The sequence below is a fragment of the Pezoporus wallicus genome, unplaced genomic scaffold (genome assembly GCF_028554395.1).
Source record: "Pezoporus wallicus isolate ANWC-B61680 ecotype Strahan unplaced genomic scaffold, APGP_CSIRO_Pwel_v1 contig_3847, whole genome shotgun sequence".
In the NCBI taxonomy this organism is placed as follows: domain Eukaryota; kingdom Metazoa; phylum Chordata; class Aves; order Psittaciformes; family Psittacidae; genus Pezoporus; species Pezoporus wallicus.
The window spans coordinates 4,622,080-4,645,716 of record NW_026639842.1 but is presented as its reverse complement, the minus strand read 5'-3'; the positions used below and the strand labels follow the sequence as shown (position 1 = coordinate 4,645,716).

Here is a 23,637-nt window from a genome sequence, read left to right as displayed (position 1 = left end):
TTAGGCAGTCTGTTGTAGGCAAGATATCCACAGTCTGGTGATAAGTAACGAGTTAATCATTCAAGGAGTAGCTTAGCTTCTCACTAGCAAGACCTGTATTAGTTATTAGCCTCTAATTATGTATATACATATATATATTCACAGGGGAAATGTTTCTATTTTTATTGTCTGCATCCATTTCTTCACATTGTTTCAAGTCTGTTTTTCTTGATAGGTTTATTGTTTTCTGTCTGCTGTAGTCATTAGCATTTAAGGCTGTAGATGGTTCTGGAGTTACCGTGGCCTGTTTGTGAATGTTAGCTACACAGACATCTAGCAAATATGCAATAGTGTCACCCAGCTAACAGACAGCACTACAGAACCTATTCTGTGGCCACTTGTTGCAAAGCTGCACTATACCGAAGCCTTTTAGAGTTCTGTTTGCTAAAATTGTCTTAAACAGACCTTTAAGCTCTGCTGTTTGGTGGCAGAAGTTTTGGCAAGCTGCATTTTAAACTATCTTCTGTGTTTCCTTTCCTGCATTAAAAATAGATACTTGAACAAGGCATCAGCTGTACCTCTACAAAAAGGTAGTACTTAAGTGCTAGAAAAGGTAAGTACTCCTTGTACAGGAGTACTTAAGGCTTTTACACAGCTGCATAGGACTGGGGGGAGGGTTGGTTCTGTGTATCAAAACCACTCTGACCTCTCTTTCCTTTTGTATTCAAAACCTAACACCACCTGACCCAGGATTATCAGGATCTGCTTTTAAGTATCAAGACCAATAAACTAGTGAGAAGGAGACAAAGCAAGTCCAAAATGAGACGAGGCTCCAAGCCTCTACTCCAGTATCTACTTGTATTTATTCTGGTTTACAGTGGGCTTCTTTCAGCAAGAGGAGATTCACTGCCCTGAGCTTCTGCTCACAGCTTCAGAGAGGGAGGAAATCTGGGGCAGGAGGCCACAGTGTAAGAAAATGTACCTTGCATTCAGTTTTCATGACACATGGCCAGAGCTGAAAGGTTTCCCTATTCCCTTTGAATGTTCTGTTTTGAATCGTGATGGCTTTGCAAGATGAAATGCCTTCAGTCCTATCTGTGTGTTGCTGTTGTTCACAAGAATCCTAGAGGCAGATAAATGCATGGCTTAGTCTGTTGATGAATTAAAACTTAGCTTTAGTACATCCTACCCCATAATTGTACTGAATGGTTTTTTGAAGGAGAGTCTGAAAACCTACTGGGTTCCCAAAAATAATGGGTTTGGCTTCAAATAAATGGCAGGACAACAGTGACACTGAAATGCTCCAGAGCAGAGATTAGCCAGGCATCAACTCTGAACACTGGGAACCCAGCACATTTTGAACTTTTACATTGGTATTTGGTGATTTCTTATCCTAACAGCACTTCCATTTGTGTTACCTTTATTTTCCTAGAAGCTAGACCTTGCTCCCAGAGAAAACAGGTTCTGGGATCAAAAGACCTAGGAATTGGTTTCCATCTTCAGGCTCTAACGCAGCCGTGATGTATATGTAAGAGTGCAAATTCAGAAGGAGTAGTTCAAAGTTTTACTCTTGGGTTTCAGACACTGCAGAATTCTGTCCTCTTTATATCCACTGTGTTCATTTAAATACCTCTGTCTGTAGCTCCACCTGCACTGTCTTCTGGTACCCCCTCCTCCCATTGCCCATGATATATCAGATCAATCCATAAGTGGAACAGCACTGCTGTGTAATGCGCAGTCCAAACTGCAGTATGGCTTCAGTCCAGAAAATAAACCCAGAGACTGTACCCCTTCCTTGCCTTTTGCCTCTTAGGTCTCCTGTGGGTAGGATACCACACACACTGTATGACTTAGCAGAAAAGGAAGTGTTGGGAAATTTTGTTTCCTGGAAGAGATATTAGTAGTTGCAATAAACCCCAAACACACAGAAAGAAAAGCCTGCTTTGAAATCTCAACACTCTGTTATGCTGCTTTAACTTGTTAACATTCATTTCCAATTAACATTCACTTCCAATACTTAAAGGGGCCAAAAAGAAAGCTGAGGAGGGATGGTTATACAATGGCATGTAAGGGTAGGACAAGAGGGGGGTGGCTTTGAGCTGAAAGATTAGACATTAGGAAGAAGGTCTTCCCTGTGAGGGTGGTGAGGCGCTGGCACAGGTTGCCCAGAGAAGCTGTGGCTGCCCCATCCCTTGCAGTGTTCTAGGCCAGGTTGGACAGGGCTTGGAGCAACCTGGTCTCATGGAAGGTGTTCTTTTCCCAAGTGTTTATCAGCCAGCAGTGTCTTTGGAAAGCTGAGCTGATCATGGGTACTCTCTGGCAGGCACTGGGCCTGTCTCCAGCCAGCACTGGCTGCTGTTTTAGTTAACCACACCTGTGGGAGCGAAGGAGAAAGTTCAGCCAGTTGTTAAGATGCTTACGGCATCCCGCAGGACATTTCCACATCAACAGCTGTGCTAGCAAATCCTTTTGTGCGTCTGCTCCGAGAGACAGGGATGTTTAAGTTAATTATCTTCAGCCAGGGACTTTGAGTTTAATACACTGAGAGCACTCCTGCAGGCTGCATCAATCAATGGGAAGGGTTGTGTGGCATCAGCCTGCAAGGTTTGGTGTGAACAAGACAGCAGAATAATCATATTTTGAACACATCCATGGATTTTAAAGACAGTGAGCCCTTTCCTTTAAGTGCATGGGCTATTCAAAGCTCTGCTGGCTTCTGTAGCTTCACTGACTATGCAACTGGTCTGTATCATTTGCTTAGGGTATTCATAGATTTTATTAATAGCATCATTTTCATGGGTGAAATGATCATGGGTGAAAGTAGGAACACCTGTACAACTTCACAAAATGGGACTTCCTTGTCAGAAAAGTACCTCTGATATATATAGTGATCTAAGTGCAAACAGTGGCATTAGCCTCGCTGCAGAATCACAATGTTAAGGTATGAGGGAAAGTTCAGTCATGACATTGCAAGCAAAAACTCCCCACCATGGGGCAAGACTGCCCAGCAGCCATGGGGACAGAATAGCTTCCCACCAGTCTTCAGCTTGTCAGAATGGCTTGAACTCTCTCCCACCTTTGGCTGGAAGGAGCCATGAGAGGAGCTTGGAGTGGCAATGAGCTGTTCCCACTAGGACATGCAGGAGCAGACCTGCACCTCTGGTGGTATGTCCTCTCCAGCCAGGTTTTCTTTGTCGTGGTGGCCACTGGCTGTTCCTGCAACCTCCTGACCATTTTGGAGTCTGCCGTTTCTAGTGAAGCCATTCCTCTCCATTGTGGGCATTTTTCACAGGCTCTTGAGTGAAACAGAGCCCTTTGCCTGCCAACTTCTGCTGACCATATGGCTTTCCTTTTTCCCATGCTTTAGTAAAGCCGTGAGAGGCTCCCCAAACAGCCTCCCTCTTCCTTGCGCTTCCCCCTCTCACTTCCTCACTCAGTCTGGGCAGTAGTTAACTCCCCAGTTCTGGACGGTTTGGCCGTGTGAGTTGATAGCTTTGCAGGCTGAGAAATTACTAAGCTCTTACATTATTCAGCTTTGCAACAGGCAATTTTTATTAAATACTTTTCACAGTTTTATACCTCAGAGCCTCTTCTCACTTGGGGCACAGCTCTGCCTTGGAGACTTTCTCCCAGCTGCCCTTCCATGGATTCTGGACCTGGAGAGGAAACCTCCGCCATTTCAGGGGTGGCTTCAGGTGCCCAGGACAAGCCGGGCTATTCCTCCACTGCGCTGCTTTCCACAGCAGTGAGGCAGGATGTGACCAGCCACAGATTAACTGTGTGGAGAACCTGCTGAAGACATACATGCCATCATACCTACCCTGCTGCAGGCAGGACGTTGGCCAGAGGGCATGACCCCATCCATGAACCCAAATCGCAAAGGCATGCTGCTTTTCGAGGAGGGATAAGGCAAGCCCAGCAGGTGATGTACTGCTGGAAGTCAGCAGAGCAACACCTCTGGATGCTGTGCAGCTGGAATGGCACAACTGCCACTGTGCAAAGCAGAGAGAGGCTTCTCCTGACCTTATAATGTTGAGGACACGCTAGAGTAATTTCTGTACCTAAAAATACTGTTTTTAACAACTCTGAAGCTGCTTTTGACTTGCAAAATATTAGCAGTTTTGCAAGTCAAAAGCAGCTTCAGAGCTGTTAAAACTGCCTGAGATTTTACTGAGCAGAAACCAGCCTGCCTTGACAAGATCTCCGCTAACGTACACCGATTTTCTAAACCCCTTCATTGCACTGTCCAAATATGGCATGGATTTGTTACATAACTGTGGGATAATACCTGGAGTTGTGCACTTCTGTGAAAAAGGATTCTTCAGGGAAAACACAGTGCAAGAGATTGGGGTTCAGCTGGGGGCTCAGCAGTGGTGCTACTGGAGCGCTCACTGAGGGCAGAGGATGGGTTTGCAGTTGGAAGTCTGGCTGTTCAGAGGGTGTGGGCTTGCTATTGCATTTTCACTGACCGGTGACATCATGTCAGATATGGAAGATGGTTAAAGTTGGAAAGTGTGGCTCAGGTCTGCTCCAGCTGATGATGCCCAAAACACACAGTGTCCCTCATGCCCAGTAAAGGCAAATGTGATGATGTTCACTGATCGCTGCTGTTCGTTCATGGAGATGGACACTGGGAGTCTATGGAGATGTTGGGCTGGAGACAGAACCATCAGTGATGGAGTTCGCAAAAGGCTTGAGATTCACTTCAGAGATAATACTGCCCACCATAGCATGGTCTTCTCTCTCAGCAGTATGGTAAAGTATGAAAGTATGCACATAGATTCTAAGTCAAAAATCCTATTCATCCCTTCACAATATGAGCAGTTGGTGAGGAAGATGTGGAGTCTGTTCCTTGGCCTTCACCAAGCCACCTTTCAGGCCTTGACAGCTATCAGCCAGTACCAGGAACCTCATGGCCTTGCTTGGCCTTTCTATAGCAGCAGCCTAAGAATCTTGTACTTCTTATACTCAAAACCCCCAGGATTTCTTATCTTCCTTATCTCCCCCCAGGGCTAGGAGGTCTTAGCACAGGCCTGGCTTCATGTATGAGAAAGAAGCCTGGCAAATGGTTTAAAGTAAAAACTATAGTGGTTGTGCCAACTCCTGCAGGATGAGTGCCAAGATCCAGAACATGGCTGTTCCCCAGCATTTGGCAAGGCGGTGACATCTTGTCACTGCTGTCCTCAAGCACTGTGGCCCACACAGGTACACCAACCAGTTGGTTGGGGTAGGATGCAAAGCAGTGCGGGAAAGCAGAGGGAAGACTGCCAACCTTTTCCCAAGGAAAGTCACAGCCATGTTTCTTCAAAAGCATCTACTCCAATGTGACATTACTCCCGATTGCATATAGAATGAAGTCTCCAAAGTTATTTCCCACTTACACTGATGTGCCACATGGGTTCAGTCTTCTGTATTCAGGTCTCTCCCAGTCTATGCTGATCATAAAGAGTGTACACATAAACTCTCAGCAAAGGAGAAAACTACCCAATTCCAGTAAAGCACATGCCTGACACAGAAAGCTGTGAGTGCTCTTGGAGCTAAGTGATGACTCTTGGGAAGGCGCCTAGAGCTGGAAGGGAGAGAAAAAAGAAAACAACATAAGAAAAGGAAGTTTGTTTTTACATTTAATTCCTCCTGGGTTCAGAGAAGCAGGGTTTTATATCTTCATTATAAATAAGCTATATAGCGTCTACATAGTGTTAACCATCACCAGTTTCATCTTTTGGTGGGAAGAACCTACAGGTCAGCTATGACCAACTTTATATTTGAAAGTATTACCATGCTAGCTAGACATGTTAGTGAACAGTTCTAGAGTCCTTTTGTCATACCATAGGTTAGTCATCGCTCAGTGCCATTCTCCTGTCTTCTTTTATGCGCAGGGATGGCCAAATCTTTTCTTTCAGAGACTGCTGCAGGGCATGAGAGTTTTCTACCCTGAAGATCCTGCAGATGCATGGTACTGATGCTCCTTTCTGTCTGGAAATTTTCTCCACTGCCAAAGCCTCAAGGTATTCCAGGTTCTTCCAGTTTCCCCTTCTTTACAAAATGCCCAAGTCTCACACTGCTGCATAGCTGTTGGAAACATTAATACTATCTGCAGCTTTTATGCAGGTGACTATTCACTGCAACATCCTATACAAGTTCAAGTTTGGTGGCATGGCTTTCTCCTGAAATGGGTATTAAGTTTGGCATAAGGTTTGCTGATTGCAAAATGGTGTTGGCCACTGCCATGCTATGATAGCTGCATATCAGAAATACATTTGAATAAAGAGGTTCAAGAGACAATTATTAGAGCAGCCACAGAAAATAACTAAACTGTCATGTTCCTCTTCAGGACATGGTCTAAGCTTTATGGCCAGCAGCCATCCAAATAGTGTTGTCGTCTGCCTTTGTCCATTAGCCTCCAGTAAAAACACAACTGCAGGTATGTTTCCAGATGAGAACCTTTATCTTCTGCCATTTCCAAGCTCTATGGAAAATTAACTGCCTGGAATCAGTTATGTAAGAAAAAGGAAATTTGAATTTTTGTATGCAAGTACAAACTTAAACCAAGCAAACCATTATTTGTATTTTATTTGCTCTATAAAAAGGTCTAGGAATAGAAAGAACTTTGTGCTGAATATAAAAATGGCATTTTCCTTCCAGATGTCCATAGAAATACTGGTTTAATTTGAAAATAAATTTAAAACCTTAATTTTGTTTTGCTGAAAAGCTCTCTCATTATAAAAAGGATGAGGAAAAAAGGGCGAACTAGTTTCTCTTTGTTTCAAGCTCACTGCTTTAAATCCAACAGTGAAGCAACAAACAAAAATTCTAAGGAATGTGAAAAGTTCCTATGCCTATAAAAAGTTGCAATAATACAACACCGAGCTGCAGAACAATGATACTGACATGAAACGATTTTCATTTCTAAGAAATACCGGGAGAAATGGGAGCTGAGGAATACATGTGCTCTAGCCTCATACCTAATGACATGCATTTATATTTTGCAGGGCTGATTTCCAGTGGCACAGACCTACTAACCCAAAAGGTGCTTACTCCCTGGAAGACTGAGCTGCGGCAGCACAGGTTGCTCCAGGTTAGACAGCGGGCTGGAGGCTGAGCGGTAACTTAGGTCTAGGTGAGAGAGGAGAATATGGATTTAATGCTATAAACTACATATAATGCTACATTTAATATACTGTTCCTGTTCTCACAAGGAGAAACTGCATTCTCCATTAACTGCAATTTTTACATAGTTTTAATAAAGATAATTCACCATTTAAAAAAATGGTAAAAAAAACATTTTTAATATCCACAGTTCATTAAGGTATGAACAAAATTGCTGCTTCCCAGACTCTTTATCACTGCATCTTTCTTAGACTTGTATCCTCAAGGTTCATTTTTCTAAATGGCATAATTTTAGCAGAAAGTAAGGTCAGTGCACTCCCGGATTGCACACTGCCTATCCCTCCTGCAAATGTACAGGTATATGGAGATGCTCAGCACCTCTGAAAGCCAGGCTTGCGATGCTGCTAAAGTAAACGTGCAGAGCATGAATACTGCAATTACCAGAGAATTCAAAAAAAGTAAATCTGTTTTTTTTCAAAGTATAATAAAACTGGAAAATTAAAAAAATTCCTGAGGTGCTCTTTTTGATCAATTATAACTTTGGCTTCATTTCCATTTAGGCATTTCTTTTATTGTACAATGCAAAATATCAACTACATTGTGAGTAACATAAAAGCTTTTTTTCCAGACAGGAATGCCAGAACACTTCCATTGTTTTGGGTTTTTTTTTCAAACACATTTTTTAGTAAATACAATTTTACAAAGCAGTTAATCTCAGTAGCGCTAAATTCTCCAATAGAAAAGGGGACTGACTTTTTTTTTTGTAATAGAAATTATATAGTCTGGTAATTTTCACATTTAAAAGTTTTATAGTTCTATTTAAATCTTTCCTCTTTTCTTTTTACCAAAAAAAATCATGTAAGCCCTTTATAATTAATCTGAATGGAAGTGTCTCCTCATGTAAAAACCTCTCCCTTGGGTCCAGTCTAGGAATGGTTAAGTTGTATGTTTTAATGCATTTGCGCACTTATAGAAGTTCTGAAATAAAGTAAGTATTGGTGTTGATGGAAGAGAAAGCACAAATGAAGTGACAGTCTATAAAGTTATCACCTCTGCAGAGATGGTGAAAAGGCAAACTTTGCTCATGTGTCACAGTAAAAGAAGTGACAGCATGAGGAAGCATTCAGATGGAAGGTTTAAAATGAGAGGGGAAGAAAAAAAGGAAGTTTTCCCACAGAAAAATAATTAAACTGAACTCATCGTGAAAAAACACGGTGGAACCCAAGAGAGAGAGTTAAAAATGGATTGGATGAATTCATTGAAGGTAGGTCTGATCAACATCCATCAAACACAGGTCTGACCATAGCTCTGCTTAGGAGCAACCCGAGCCCCATCCTCAGGGAGGCCATGCCACTGAAAACCAATGTGTCTCACACTCCTTCCCAAAACTTTGGTATTTGCTGCTGTCGGTGGTGGGACAATCACTGCCTGTGCAGAAATCCAGCCAAATCATAGAGATGCCACATTCTGTGAATGACAGTACAGATACATGTTCCTAGCTCTACATACAGAGGTCTGGGTATGCACGCTGAGATACACACAGCTGGGAACCCACATGTATGTTCAGCTTGAAAAAGCTGGCTTCAGAAGTTAGGAAATTAAAAGGTGTCTCACAACAGAGTTTTTTAGGCATCCTCCTCAAAAAGATACTATGCTAGATACCTCTTCTTAATATGCATTTTTGTTAACAATCTCTTCAATCTAAACTATGAAACAAGCTGTGCAACATGACTGAACGAATATTGCTGTGAGAAATATTTTCCCCCTTGTTTGAGTAATTTAAATTTGTAAGCTAATGTAAGTTTTTGTATTAAATAATGTACTGTGTGCAATTTTCTTTCTTGTAAAGCACTTTGAAGCTTTCAAAGGGCACTCTAGGTTAATAAATAATACGCTATTCTTTGCCAGAACTGTAGGGCATTTCCCATAAGTTCTGAATCTTCTTTGCCAGAATTGCAACATGTTGCATGCCAAATCCTGCACACAAATGTTCTACATGTGGCAAATACATATTGGTGAAGACCAGAGGCATGGCATTCCTGGATTTCTTAGAGAGAGTGGGAGAAGAGAAAGAAGTGGGAAGAAATAATGAGGGAGGGCAGAGAAAGAAAACACAAACATATGTCTGTGCATACATCTAAAGAAACCAACAAAAACCAACCCCCCCGCACCCAGAACAACCCATAACCCACATGCCATTATTTTCAAAGCCTAAACTGTTTGCTGCATGCAGCACAATCTCACAGGTACCCAGAGCTGTGTCTTTAGTTTTCCTTCATGGCTCCTGAAGGCAATCAGGCCTCCATTTTTATGATCACTGTAAATTCTTCAGACCCAGAGGTTTGTAAGGGTCAAAACACCTGCAATCCTCACTTCTCCAAGCACACGCTAACACAGAGAGGCTGAGAGACTGGGGAAGCATGGTCAAGGTCACCACTGTTTAACAGGCTGTGAAAATGAATCCTCTTCTTCAGGCAAAGTTGTGAATGCATTTCATATGTCCCAGGCTACCGGGAATAAACCTAGACCAGGATGTCTAAACAGTGAACACTCACCTTTTTGCAGTCTCCTCCATGGACAACAAGGCTACTAGTTCTGTAGTTTGGAAAAGTAGTATAAAGCAGTAAGACCCAGAAATGAAGTCAGTGCATTTGGCCACGTAATACATAGGTTAGATTACTGAAGGATCCTAGGAGTTCAGAATGTCTTTGATTATGATTTTCTTGATTTAATCTCTTCATTCATTAAGTACAAACAAGTAATTTCAACATTCCTCGCTAGTTTGGACTGAATGTATACAGTACTTCAAACAGATTAACATTTCCTGCCCTGCACCGAATTAAAATCTTGTGACAGAATGGTGACAAAACTTCTTCAGCTAGTTTAAAAGGTACTAAAAACTACCTAGACCCAGTGAGGATTAAGCACCAGGATTTGCTACACGTTTAAAAACCAAACTGAAATTAAAACTGCACTCCACATTCTGTGATACTAAATGAACGTTTTACTACATGGTTTCTTTTGAGGTGGCAAGAAGTGACTGTGAAACCTTTGCTGTTGTCAGAATTACACTGCTTAGAGAAAAATATCCTGTGGGTTACCATTTGTTGCCATGATTTACAAAGGTATGGTCTATAGTCTGTATCGGTTTCGTGTGTCAGTTTTAAAGGGAAAAAGCTTTCTGCGGAGTTTGCAGATTTCTGCATAAGCGTCTGTGTTGTTGCAAAGAGGGCTAAGTGATGCTTGCTCACAAGCTTTACAAGGAAGTTAGCACATTTCTTCAGATTCATCTCCTGCAAGGTGAGACTCTCCCCTCCGTTGCTTCTGTCTATCCAGTAAAAAGCTGATATGCTATCTAAAATCAAAAGGCAGAGAGAGGGGTGAGTGCAAAACATGTTTTCTAAGGAGTAGAGAGTGAGGAGTAACTGAGTGCTACTACTGCAGTTCACCAGAAAGAGCCTTCCCAGGCATTGCTTGATCATTTCTTCTGTCCTTTGTGCCAATCTGTTCTCAAGGATGGTAACTAGACGAAGCATATCAAAATGGTAGTCTGTGTCAATGAACATGACTTCCACTTCCAGACCTCCTCCTGATTTTGGGATGATGCAGCGGGCTACCAGGTGATAAAGCATTTCTGTTTTTCCTGTTCCTTCCGGTCCATGGAATTCAATGACATCTCCTGTTCAAAAACAGAGCAGTAGGTTATCAGGCAGGAGTACTTACCGCTCAGAGTCAGTTTTCAGTGTTTACTGAACCAGTACTCACTATTCCAGAAATTGGAAAATGCATTTTAGAATCACAGAATGGTTTGTGTTGGAAGGGACCCTAAAGCTCATCCAGTACCAGCCCCCTGCCACGGGCAGGGACACCTTCCACTGGACCAGATTGCTGAAAGCCCCATCCAACCTGGCCTTGAACACTGCCAGGGATGGGGCAGCCACAGCTTCTCTGGGCACCTGTTCCAGTGCCTTACCACTCTCACAGTAAAGAACTTCTCCATCATATCTCATCTAAATCTCCCCTCTTTCAGGTTAAAGGCACAGAAAAATTTAATATTCATAAAATTGTTTAAATCCTGGTTAGTGTCTACCAAAAGAAATTCCAGTTTTCAAGAAAGGCCTCTGAAGTGGAAAAAATCGACTGGGAACAAAGGTTGGAAAAGCCCCTGCAAACAGCATCTAGTACACCAGTATCAGTAAAAGGTTGGCAACTAGATTTCATGTGTATCATTACAGGTAAATGAAGACTGAAAAGGAAGCTGCTACACAAGAGTGGCTAAGAAACCATCTATTTATCCTACACACACAAAACTAAGAAATAAATAAACAAGTAGAGGACAAGCAAACCACAAAAATTTGACATATTAGAGGTCCAAATGATGTTGGCACATGTATTTTTACAGCACAGACTGTCCTTCAGCATTTCATGTACGCTACATGCTTGTTCAGTGTCTGTGCACATCGTGAGATATCAAGGGCAATCTGCGACCAGTAAAGAGAATGCCAGTATATTTATTTAGCACTTATATTCTTCTGCGGTGATCATAATATGAAACTGCTGGTTTTGGCACAGGGGACTTGGATTCCTTCAATTCCAGGCAATGATTCTCCTGTCTGAAGCACAGGATCTCTGTTCATAAATGGACTCAGCCTAACCACCTGCTCCACATGGGTCAGTAAAATACAGCTCACATTTAAAATACTAAAAAAACATGATGCTTTACTAGGAAAGCAGTTTTTTGTCAGATGTGAATGCAAGATATTCTGGTCTTTTCCAGTGTCTTCTGATGTCTTTTATCAGAGCAAGACTCTAAAAAAAAGTTGAATTACTTGATGCTCTTTATAAATTCTTAATTTTGGGGACTGGATTATTTATTTATGACATTTGGGATTTCAGGCAGAAGGGTGAAGACATGCAGGAGGGAGAATCACACGACTGTAACTGCAGGAAGGTGAGAGATTTCTATGGCCTTGGCAAGTGCAAATGGCATAACAGCTTTTCACAGGGGGGATGCAAGAATAGAGAATTAATTACAACTTTAGTTAAACATGTTTTTGCCTGTCTGAGTTAACAGGGTTTTTCAAGTCACTGCTCAACTTCCAGAGGACGTCCTTGTTCTTAAGTGTGTACGATGTCAAGATATGCCCTGGGAAGAGGGACAGAGGGTGGTGGGGAAAAAACTAAGCTCTTACTTCACCCATTGGAAGTGCTGAAAGCAATTTACACCTGATGTGACAGTTCTGTCCATTCCAGTGACACTCAGACTGCTCGCCATTATGGAAAATGAAATTCCTGCTGCTCCACAAGTGCAATTCCATTTTATGAACTTCTGATACCTTGAAATTTATAAAAAAGCTTGATTGCCTCCCAAACCCTCACTTTTCTGAGTGGCTCTCCCCACTTTCGAGATGAACAACAACTAAACTTCCTATGACATAAATCTTCATTTTCTCTTCCTATTCACAGGTCGCAATGTCCAATTCAGCCACTTGCAGCCAGCAGCTGCTCTGCTGCCACAGACTGTGCCAGTAACATAACCGCGCCCTGTTAGGATAAGATACCAACTTGGAAGAACTCCTCTTAAACGTGCTGGGTAGGTCATTCCCTCACATTTCATCTACTGAAATATTTTAGAACAATTGCATAAGGAACCTCTTGTTAAGGAACAAAGTGCATCTGTCTGCCACTAGCTTTGGCACAACGCTTCTGCCAGCCAGTCACTGACTTGGCCAATCTGCAGTGCCGATTGCTTCATCTACCTTTACAGCAAAATACAACTTGCTTAAGACAAACCAGCAGCTATACATGGCCACTGAGAAGCAGCAGTGGGCAAATCTGAGTTACTGTTTGGTAATGATTCAGAAAAGCTTTCCCTGTGAAATAGAAGAGGTTGCCCAAAGAAATGGTAAATGTTCCATCCCTGGGAGTGTTCAAGGCCAGGCTGGACATGACACGGTGTGGGGTGAGGCATCCCTGCCTATGGCAAGGTGTTTGAACTAGATGATCTTAAGGTCCTTTCCAACCCTAACCATTCTATGATTCTATGACTTTATTCATTTGAAGACGTTCTATCAGGATGTCTGGGTGTTACAGAATAACACTGGATGAGCTTTTATGGGCACAACTAACAGATTTATTCAAGTAAAAGTACTAAGTTACATGAAAAATCATTGTTAGTAGTTTTTGTGGCGGTGGTTTGTAAATTGTAACAACAAGACAGTTAAGCACCCTTCAAAGCTTGTTCAACACTGCTGAATAAGACACATCTGGGCTGTAGTTTGACCAAAACACTTAAGTCACTCTGAAAGGAGTAACAGCTTGGACTTCAAGAAAACCTCAGGAGAGCCAGGGATTTCTGTGCCTTCATGATTATCAAAGAGGCTGCCCACAAGAAGGACGGGTGCAAAACAGAAGCCATTTATAGTAACATCTATAAATGTAGGGTTTCATTAAATTAGCGACAAGGCTGTTAGAGTAAGATAACAGGGAAATTTCATCCTTTTCGGTCTGAGAGGACAACCCATGATACAGCAGAGGAGGAAGTGTGGTTAGCAACATTTCCAAGAAGCCTTTGACACCCTCACAGCAGGTCAGTACTGGCATCGTCTATTAATGTCAAAATAACTTTGAGAGGAAGATTAGTAAAAAAATACTGTTACAGGATGAAAACAGTCTGAGAGACGCAGCAGGAACACTTTAACATGGAAGAAAGCTAATGGGAAAATTTCCTCTTAGAATTGGTGCTGTCCTACTACCTCTCAGTAGATGCTTGGCAAAATGTGTGAAAACAAACTGATGGGCTAATAAAGACTTAAGATAGTAAAGATTTACAAGATCAAGATGGATGAGCAGAATGATTTCCTATGAAATTCAGCACTGAACATTCAAGAAGTACTTTTTAAGGAGTCACCTTACACATTGCTTGGCTCACAGTAGCCTGAACTGGCCCGCGAAGGACATACTGAAGAGCACAATAGTACACGGCTGCCCAGTGGCCTACAGGATAAACTAAATGATATTGCATAAATGTAAATATTTATGTAACATTAATGGATTTTTGACTGAAACCGTGCTCAGTCCTGGTCATCAGTTCAGTGTTCTCTTTTGAATTAAGTTTTGTATGTGATCATTACATTAGCAAACATTGGTTTTCTGATGCTGCAGTTACAAACTGGCTATTAGAATATGCAGCAGTAACTCTGCAGGTTTCACATCATCAGATACCTCAACATTACTAGACTAGTAATTTACAATACTGTGCAGAAGCTGTCACTAATATTTGTACCATTTATCCATAAAGTAGAAAGGCCTAATATTTATTTCAAGTTAATTCTGGGTGTCATACTATTGCTGAATTATCAGAGCCTTATACTGACACCCACAACTTCATACCAGTGGCACAGGAGAAATACAACTGCCAACAGCAGAAGATTATTTAAAGCTCGTGTCACTTTTGCTCCATTCCAGAAGAGCTTAAATGATATGTAATTAACATGCTTATGTGTTCTTCAATATGCAAATCCATCATAATTAGAAGCAGTGACTAGAATATCACAGCACTACCTATATTAGCTGTTCCTATTTTATAGTACTCTGACATACATGTTATGAACACTTAACTATGATGTAACCTTTGGGCAGTTTATTGAAACTTCATCTCTATGTTTCAGATACCAGCAGGAAAAAGAATAATTTAGGTCTTTGCACTCCTTTAATCACAGCATTTTAGATTAAGAGCTGTTCAGTATGGCTTTCATGGGCAATGTATTACAGTATTCCACAGTGACCTACTAAAAGTCAAGTTCATGACAAATGGAGAGGCAGGTCTTCAACAGGAATTTAAGACTGAATAATGAGAACACACATCAAAATAGCATATGGACTCACATGAATACTGTGGTATTAAAAGACAAAGCAAAAATGTAATAAAAGGTGAAGTCCATTTATGTATACGCAGCTAAAGGTCTGGGTTAAAATGTTACGCAGCTTCATTAATGTCAGCCAAAAAGCACGACCAATACGGGTAATAATTGATGCCATTTGTTAAAAGCAGAAAAAAGAAGTGCTTCAGAAGCTCAACGATCATGTTGGCACAGAGAAACCAGTGATGAATTTAGAAGGTCTCCAGCCATGTTAGAACTAAGGTTCTGGAACAGTCTTTGGATAGACATGAACAACCTACACAGCTTTTAAGAGCAAAGCTGATAATTTGATGATGGAATTACATAATGCTGTGGGCTGTGACAGCAAAGACAATTACTAACTCCCAGGAAGGCTTCTGACAGTCTGTTCTACCAGAACATGGCCAGTTTAGTCTCAAACATTTGCTTCCTGTGGTACACGTCAGAAAAAAAACCCCAAACTTCAAATTGCAGACAAATATGTTGATAACCACTGCAGCCACGTTTTTCATTTGAAATTCATTCACTAATTCATCCCAGCACAATCCCTACAGTTTGCCACTCATAACGCCTTTTCTACTATAGATTTCTAGTCTCCTCCACTGTGAAATCCATGAAGTTTTACACAATCTGAAAAATCAGTCTGACTCCCTGAATAATCAATTACTGTGTTTTCTCCTTAGCTCCATAATTTCTTTCCTTAAAACATCCAATCTTGATCTCAAAAACTTCTTGCTAGAAGAATCTACCTTAAACTTGTGCTGGTGTCACTGGGAGGTAGCCTGATTCCTCCAGTGTGAAATTCTTATTTATTCACTGAAGGTCTATATAAGCCACTTTGATCCTAACATCATCTGCAAACTCATTTAGCTGATTAGTACCTATATTCATAATGGAATTGTTTCCAAAGTTCCATCTCAGTATAATCAGGATTTTTCAGGCCAAGAGTGAATAGCTCGATGACTTGGCTTTATTGACAGTGTTTGCTCATGAACCTCAGACCACTCCATACAACTGAACTCTTTGCTGTTTATTGATCCTCAGGTTCTTTCCAAATTTATGATTTTCTGGTGTTTTTTTTAGACCACTGATGAAAAAAAGGTTAATTGACATAATCTAGAACAAATTTATGTAAAACTACTAGAAACAGACCAACGTGTTAGTTATTTACTCACCTACACCTGTGTTTTGATACCCAAAAAGTAGATTTTAAATTCCATTTAATAATGTTCAGAATAGTGACTCTGCATTATTTCATTTTATCTAGTCTGCATAAAACTACATTAACAATTGAAATTCTGAATCCAGGGCAAAAAAATCTACTTGTATGCTTCTCTCTGTGCTGCTGTTCTGAGCATACTTTCACACCAACATTCTTCCATAAATGGGATAAAAATACATTTTTACCATGAACAGGAGATCCTTCCTCAGCAAACAGATAAGGTTCAAGATTCTTCAGAGCACTTCTGCCCTCAAGTCGTGCAAGTAGCTTTCAAAGAAAAGACAGGAAAGACATGCTGTTAACTCAAAATCATGGGCCTTGGGAATCAGATGTAAAGGATTCTGAGAACTGAAGAGTTTTCCATGACAAACCTATCAAAACAGTACTCTGATGTAAAAAATGTTTTCATAAATACATATGGAAACCTATAGTCTGGACTACAGCAACAGAAGGTTCCATCCTTACAAAGAATGCAGATTCAATGGCAGTAAAAGGTGGATATACATTAGGGGAATAAAGCTTAAAAAGAAAAAGCTGCATAGATAGACTAGCAGGAGGGATCACCCCAGGTATACAGTGTTGCCATTTGAACAGAATACAGGGAAAGAAGTTAACTGGGTAATAACCATCACCTCCACAACAAACTGTTGCTCGAGAGGTGAACCATTACCCATCATTAGCCTCCTGAGTCAGTCCCTCTGAGCATTTGTAAGTAAAACCATGCACATTTCATCTGAAAAGTTACGCAGGTCTCTTCTGGACTACAGCCCTATTATATCATTATTACTTGTTCAAACAGAGTATGGATTAAGGATGATGAAAAGTAATTAGCCACCAGTGGCTCTACATGAACCTTTCTAAAGCAAGCCTGAATTTGTAAAGCAAGTTCCTCCAAAGCCCCTTGTAAAACAAATTAGTCCAAAGTTCATGGTCAGTTTCTTAAATTGACAGATATTTGCATAGGAAGTAGACAGGTATCCACATAACTTGTTTTATTTGTAGTTCAGGCATATGTTTGTAATCCAAGAGTGCACATTTTATCCAGTGCTACAGCTGTTACTCCCTACATGTATTAACACACATGAGAAAGGAAACGATCCGGTTGCTCAGAGCATTGCCAGAGCACGCACCCCAGTGCCAAATACTTAATTCTACAAGACACCCAGTTACCATTTAAAGATTTAAATAAATTCCATTCAGTTTTATCCCATCCTCCTTAAAGCCAGTCACAAAAGGTGCAGTAAGCACACACCTTTAAACACACCACCGCCTTATCTTGCTTTCCTCCCTGCCACATTTATGAGCAACATCTGCTTTGAATTGTCTTACAAGTTGTTTAAACAGTTGTGTGTGTTTGCCTTTAACAGCAGAATAAAACTCCATTGAATGGCCCTGAATTTACTTCAAATGGTCACAATGGGAATCTAAATGTGACATTTTCACTGACATTTTAACATTCCCTTCCATTACCAAAATGTCAGTGTGCATGCCTTTGTTTGCCTGTTCACACATATTCAGAAGAGTTTTCTGACAGGTCCACTGAAGGGCCATAAAAAGGCACCTGAGTTGACCTTGCTGTGCATCTGCAGATGCACCCCATACATTTCACGCATTTGTATGGCACAGAAAACCCTCACGAGGTGAGCTCTTGAGTATTTTGGGAACCAGCAGGGTCCTGGGACCTGGGCAAAGCAATAATCCAGATGGCAAGGAGAGGTCGCACCACCACAGAGACGGGCTGGGAACCTCTAACCCCCGCCAGCCGGCAGTGGAAGTCCGGAGAAACAGGAAAACCACCACAGGCTGCCGCTTTCTGATGCTCTTAATGTTTTAGCAAAGGAAGCACTGCTCAGCGATCACAGGGGCTCGATGGTGGGTGCTGTGAGTCACAGCCATTGAGGGTCTAAACACATTTCTGCAGCCTCATGCTCCCCAGTTTATTAGCACATTAATGAATATATCTTCTGTAGTTGGGAAATCATGAGACCCTGTCTTCTTAGACTGTCACTCCTCTAAGCACACTGCTAGAGCTTTGGAAATACATGGTGGGTCAATCACTAGAGTTTAAATATGAATCTGTGGTTATTTAAATGCCGAGTTTATATATTCATTTTAAGTAACTACAGGTGCTTACTCCAAGCACTGCTCATGTAGGTAATTTATGCTAATTCAGTGATGATGGCACACCTGTGTTTTTATCAAACTTGTATTTACTTCCGAGTTCTGAAGCAGAATCTCCAACGGCACTTGCCTCATTAGTGTCATGCTGGGAGCAGTGGGGTTCCTGGCAGAAACAGCGAACAGATTTCCTTCAAATCTGACAAAGGTTTGTCCATACTACAGAAGTGATGTAAGCAAAGCTGAGATGAGGTACTACACCAGTATCCCTCACCTCTGCTAATACTAAAGAGGGACAACTTGAGTTTCCCCAAATGGGCAACCACCACCTTCGTTCTGCTCCAGGGAAGGCACTTCATTTTGCCTTCTTGCGTTTCACCTGTAAAATGAGGAGGGGGAAAAAGCTACAGCATTTAAAGGGTAATCTGGAGGCATCCCTGCCCATGACAGGGGGATTGCAACTAGATGATCTTAAGGACCTTTGCAACCCTAACCATTCTATGATTTTTTGGTGGACATGAGGTGTCCCAAGCTTTGTCACAGACAGTATATGGAACAGAGAAGGGGAGCACCACTGAGGAAAGCCTCTGAACTGCAGTGCTTGGGGAAAAAACCCACCCAAACAATTTCAGCTCACATATTAGAGACTTCAGATTCTATAATTGAACTGTAGATGCTCGTTTCTTCTTTCATAATGCTCTTTTTGCCTTCTTTTATACAAAATGCCACCTCTTAGCAACCTGCTAGTGGTAGATCTTTGCTCTTAGGTGTTCTCAGAAGTGTAATTATGCTAGCAAGAAACTGCACATATGTGCAATTAGGTACAGAAAACTAGCTATACAGCAAGAATTAGGTGACAGCAGGGTTAAATTCCATTAATGACAAGGCTGACGGGACTCAAATATTTCAACTATGTCTTTTATAATTTATCAATTTAATCTTTTTAATAAAGAAATATGTGTATGGACAGTCCCACTAACACATTACATGCTTAAACTGTATTGGTTTCAATGAAGCTATGCATAAATTTAAGGAATATTACCTCATTAAAATGTTAAAGAAATTCAAATTAAATACTCCAGCTCTGCTAGAGACTGCGAGCTACCCTACAGGCTATTTACACATGCAAACCTACCTTAAGTACAAGGCACAATTTAATTTTCAACCACTGTAACTGCTCTGACTGAGCTTTTGTAAACTATGGGCACACAGACTTATGCAAGCAATTTATCACTTATTTTACTGTGATATACCAAAGGTGTTTTGCAAGAAGTTCTAATTTGTTGCATTAATTACATTCAACAATAAGAGTACAAGACTGCGGTCTTAGTGTAACTCTCAGACAGACCTGACCTTACACACAAGGCTATTTGAGGAAGTATTGTTTTAAATCAAGCATTTTCTGTTTCAAGGGCTTTTACCATTTTTTCTAGACAATGTACTCCTACATTAACCTTCCTTAAGCCATCAGTTATCAATTCCTCCCTTGCTCAGGTTTGGTTATCCATCCCACTACCGGTGCTGCCGTGTACACTCCCTGTTAGCACTGCTTATGCAGACAATAAATGCATTTACCCACTTGGACACAGAGCACAACTCACATCCATCATTTGTGCACACGTGCTCACTGTAGCACAGCTGTTACTGCATTTTCTTTTTAAGTGTCAAAAAGGCTTCTTACTGAAAAACCATGGAGCTTTAATGAGAAGTTATTACTCGTTTCTGTGCTTGTATGTGCGCTACTTTTAATATTCTGACATAGTAACACACATCTTCAAGCAGTTAACTTGCTGACTGACAGGCTGGATGTGGCTTTGAGCAAGCTGGTCCAGTGGAAGGTGTCCGTGACTGTGGCACGGGGGTTGGAACTAAATGGTCTTTAAGGTCCCTTCCAACTCAAACCATCCTTATTCTGTGACTGCCAATTAAACCATCCAGCAGGGAAAAAAAAAACAACCCCTAAAACCAACACCCCAAACTAAAATACCTTTTCTCCGAAAAAAAGCAATTCCACCGCTTCTGGTTAAATAAACTGTTTATTTAACCAAAAACTTCCCTCACGACTCTTCCTTACTGCATCCACTCCAATGTTTAGGAGAGAGCGCGAAGGCGGCATTTACACAGGAACTACTGGAGCACCCGAATACCTCGTCCCACGCCCCCCGCTGCAGGAGAACCCACAACAGGGTTTCAGCCCGGGTCCCTGCACGCAGCACCCGGCCGGAGCCTCCCGCTGCCCCCACCAGCACAGCCGAGGAGTTCCAGGGGGGCCCCAACACCCACGGGCGCCTCCTCTCAGCGTGAGGCGCGCCCCGGGACTGCTGACAGGGCCCCGCTGCCCCCGGCTGCGGGGAGGGGGGAAGGGCGGCTGCGGCGGCGGGAGGGCGCGGCTCTCCTTCCTGCCCTCACACCCCGCTACCCCGGGAGGCTCCGCGGCCCCCGGGCGCTCCCTCCGCCCGCCCCAAGGGGGTGGGGATGGAGCATAGCCCCGCCAGCACGGGCTGGGCGGAGCGGAACGCGCAGTGCCTCCCCTACCCCAGCAGCGGCCGGGCTTCCCCTCGCCCTCCCCGAGCGCCTGGGCACGGCCGCCACGGGCAGGTGGTGCCCGGAGCTCGGTGCCCGTGGCTGAGGGGAACCCAAGGGATGGGGGGGTGGCAGCGCCTCACCTGAGTGCCCGACTCCGCCCTCCGGAACGGGTCACCCATGGCACAGCGGAGGGAGGGGGCGCAGCGCACGCTACAGGGCCGCGGAAGCCACTACACATGCGCGCTGCCGCGGGCTCGCTGCGCCCCCGAGCGAGCCCTCGTAGGCCTGAGTGGCTCTCTGCGCATGCGTGTCTCGGCCCCAGGGAGGGCAGGGTGAAGGCGTTTTGATGCAGGTTCGAGTCCTGGCTCGGGCTCGTGTCGCGGTGCCGGTGTAAGCATCGCGGCGCAGTCCTGAGGGACCGGTCGCTGAAGGAAGGTGGTGCGTTATTTGCTTTTAGTTAAAGGACCTCTGTTTTCATAAGTTTGTGGTTTTTTTTTCTTCCCTGATGAAATGGAGGAGGGCAGTTCGGTCGGTGTGACTGAAGGGATGCTCATCCATGACACAGCAGTAGATGTGAGTCAAGGGAAGCTCATCCGCGTGGCCACAATTAACTCTTGACGCCTGCGAAATTGCTCTTTGCAAAAGCCAGCTATCAATTATGGCTTAGCTTAAAAGGGCTCTGGAACATTTTAAATACGCACCTTGAATGAGCTGGGCTCGTGTGATGCTCGATGCTCGGGGCAGGGACTGACTGGTGAGTCCCTTGGGTGGCTGTGGCCGGCAGCAGGACTGCCTCCTCCTGCACACCATGGCCCGTCCACTGCTGTTGTGCAACCTGTGGCGGCGAGAAGGATGGGCACAGGGAAAACACGGGAGAACCTGTTTGTTTTTTCCACAGGCTAAATGCAAAACCACCAGGATAAGAATAGCAGCCCCTGTGTATCTGCATATCAAGGAGCTGTAATGATACCATCCGTTTGGGTTTAGTGAGGTTATTGGTGATACTGCACGTCCTTAGCAGGGGAAACTGGTGGTGGAGTTCTTTCTTTCTTCAAAGAAGTCGTGTTTGCCTGTATAAAAAGTTTTTGCTGTCTTGGTCCTGAATGTACCATAGATCAGATAAATCTAACCTCTGGTGCAAGGCTGTGGCTTTGTTTACTTCTGCAACCCTCTTTCAGCCCAAAATATGCAGCTCAAATTCAAAACACCCTACTGTTGCCCCTAATTGGAGGTTTTAGATGGGTGCTGCTTGCCTCCACAAAGTCAGCCGCATTTAACCCAGTTCAAACCAGTCCTTTTAGTGTCAAGTCCTAATACTGGTCATTAAAGTACAGAAAGGAGATAGTTTCTTTGCACAGCCATAGTAGTCTTCCTTTTCTGTTTATGGATACACATACAAAATTACCAAGAGCATGGAATGTGGTTCTCTAGTGAGAAAGATATGGATGGCTGCAGGGGGGATAGACAGACACATGGCATAAAAATGCAACTACAATACTATTGGTTTAATTTTATTAAAGGATGTCTCCACCTTGCCTCTGGAAGAAGTCAATATAAGGGAAAGAAACCTTAAGAGCTGCATGTCTGACTGTTGTCATGTTACCTTAGAGGTCCAGACCATGTTCCCTGGATGAGTTCAAAAGATCTGTTAATTAGAAGTGATCGCGCTTGAAGCTGACTGATGACTGATGACTGAACCTGACCCAAGAGTAGACTCGCTGTGACTTACGACAAAGACACTACTCACTGCATCAACCACACAATATGTTTTCTTTTTTTTAATTACAGGTTCTTTGTTGCTGTTGTCCTCTAATTAAAGCCACTGCATTCATTTTATAAAAAGTGATTGCTACTTGAATTCAAAGACATAAAATACACAGCACACGTAAATGCCAGTTGACTGAAACCCACTCTTACCACATCATTTACCACTGCCTGTATCCCAGGAGGGTCCTATGGAAGCTCTTCTACTGCATGGGTGAACACAGTTCTGGTGTTACAATCTAATGCAAGATGAAGCATCACAGCTCAATGGAGATCAAGCAACAAAGATTCCATAGAGAGGGTAAAAACATTGAATTCACTGGAGCAGTGAAAAAAAAAAAAAGAAAGAATTTAATTGCTTGACATATTTAGTACATAACAGTTAGGAAAGTGTAAATCTAATACACTGGTCACCTTGACAGGCAGATTGCCACAACTTCTCATATGTTCCCTTCACATCCATTTGCTCCATATAGTGTAGATGATACTATGAAGTCAGAAAACTGATACTTTGACAGCACTCTTCCTTCATAGAGACTCACATTGCTGCTTTTTTCTTTTCATTTGTTTGTCAATACTATCACTTCTCTCCTTTGCAGATCAAAAGCTAGATTTTGGCCATGATGCAAACTTAAAATTTTAATCCCAAACCAGCCTTATGTAGATCTTTGTCTAAACTAACCTGTTCGCTGCACTTCATCAGTCAGCATCACTGGCAGCTCAACAAATTTCATATTGTAGTATTTTCCTCAAAGCTCTCTATGTATTTCTTATCCATTCATCTTTTTGTTTCGGTTTTCTATCTGCAAAATAAACCTCTGCATTTACCTTGCTCCTTTGGAGAAAAACAGTAACATATATAAGCAGGAAAACTCCTGACCATTGGCTTCAGCAGAGCCAGGATTTTACTGTCTGTTTTTAGGTTTGTGTTTGGGGGGTTTCCCTTCTTCTTTTTATTTTTTTCCTCTTTTTATATATTCTGTCTCCATTCTTTCAGATTTCTCTGTAGTGTTTCTT

The 23,637-nt window shown here is 42.4% G+C and overlaps 1 protein-coding gene across 4 annotated transcripts; it reads right to left on the bottom strand.

Annotated features, from left to right (window-relative positions):
- Window positions 1–9,970: 9,970 nt before the first annotated feature.
- On the bottom strand, window positions 9,971–21,136 carry XRCC2 (X-ray repair cross complementing 2). Of its 4 annotated transcripts, XM_057416525.1 has the most exons (6): window positions 18,968–20,028; window positions 18,605–18,709; window positions 18,400–18,496; window positions 16,398–16,479; window positions 10,539–10,768; window positions 10,306–10,444 (listed from the first exon to the last, which is right to left on the bottom strand). In XM_057416525.1, the coding sequence occupies exons 3-6, from the start codon at window positions 18,475–18,477 to the stop codon at window positions 10,418–10,420; spliced, it is 417 nt and encodes a 138-aa protein (XP_057272508.1). In that variant the 5' UTR covers window positions 18,478–18,496; window positions 18,605–18,709; window positions 18,968–20,028; the 3' UTR covers window positions 10,306–10,417. The 4 variants fall into 4 exon arrangements, with proteins under 4 accessions (XP_057272504.1, XP_057272506.1, XP_057272507.1 ...); XM_057416521.1 differs by having other exon boundaries at window positions 9,971–10,768; window positions 18,968–20,005; XM_057416523.1 differs by lacking the exon at window positions 18,968–20,028 and having other exon boundaries at window positions 9,971–10,768; window positions 18,605–18,728.
- Between the last annotated feature and the right edge of the window lie 2,501 nt (window positions 21,137–23,637).

Coding starts and splice junctions, on each gene's coding strand:
- XRCC2 (XM_057416521.1), bottom strand. CDS start 18,477: ATGACACTAATGAGGCAAGTGCCGTTGGAGATTCTGCTTCAGAACTCG. Junction 16,480..18,399: donor CAAGTTTGATAAAAACACAG/GTGTGCCATCAT, acceptor TTTCTTTGAAAG/CTACTTGCACGACTTGAGGG. Junction 10,769..16,397: donor GGAAGGATCTCCTGTTCATG/GTAAAAATGTAT, acceptor GTTTTTGAACAG/GAGATGTCATTGAATTCCAT.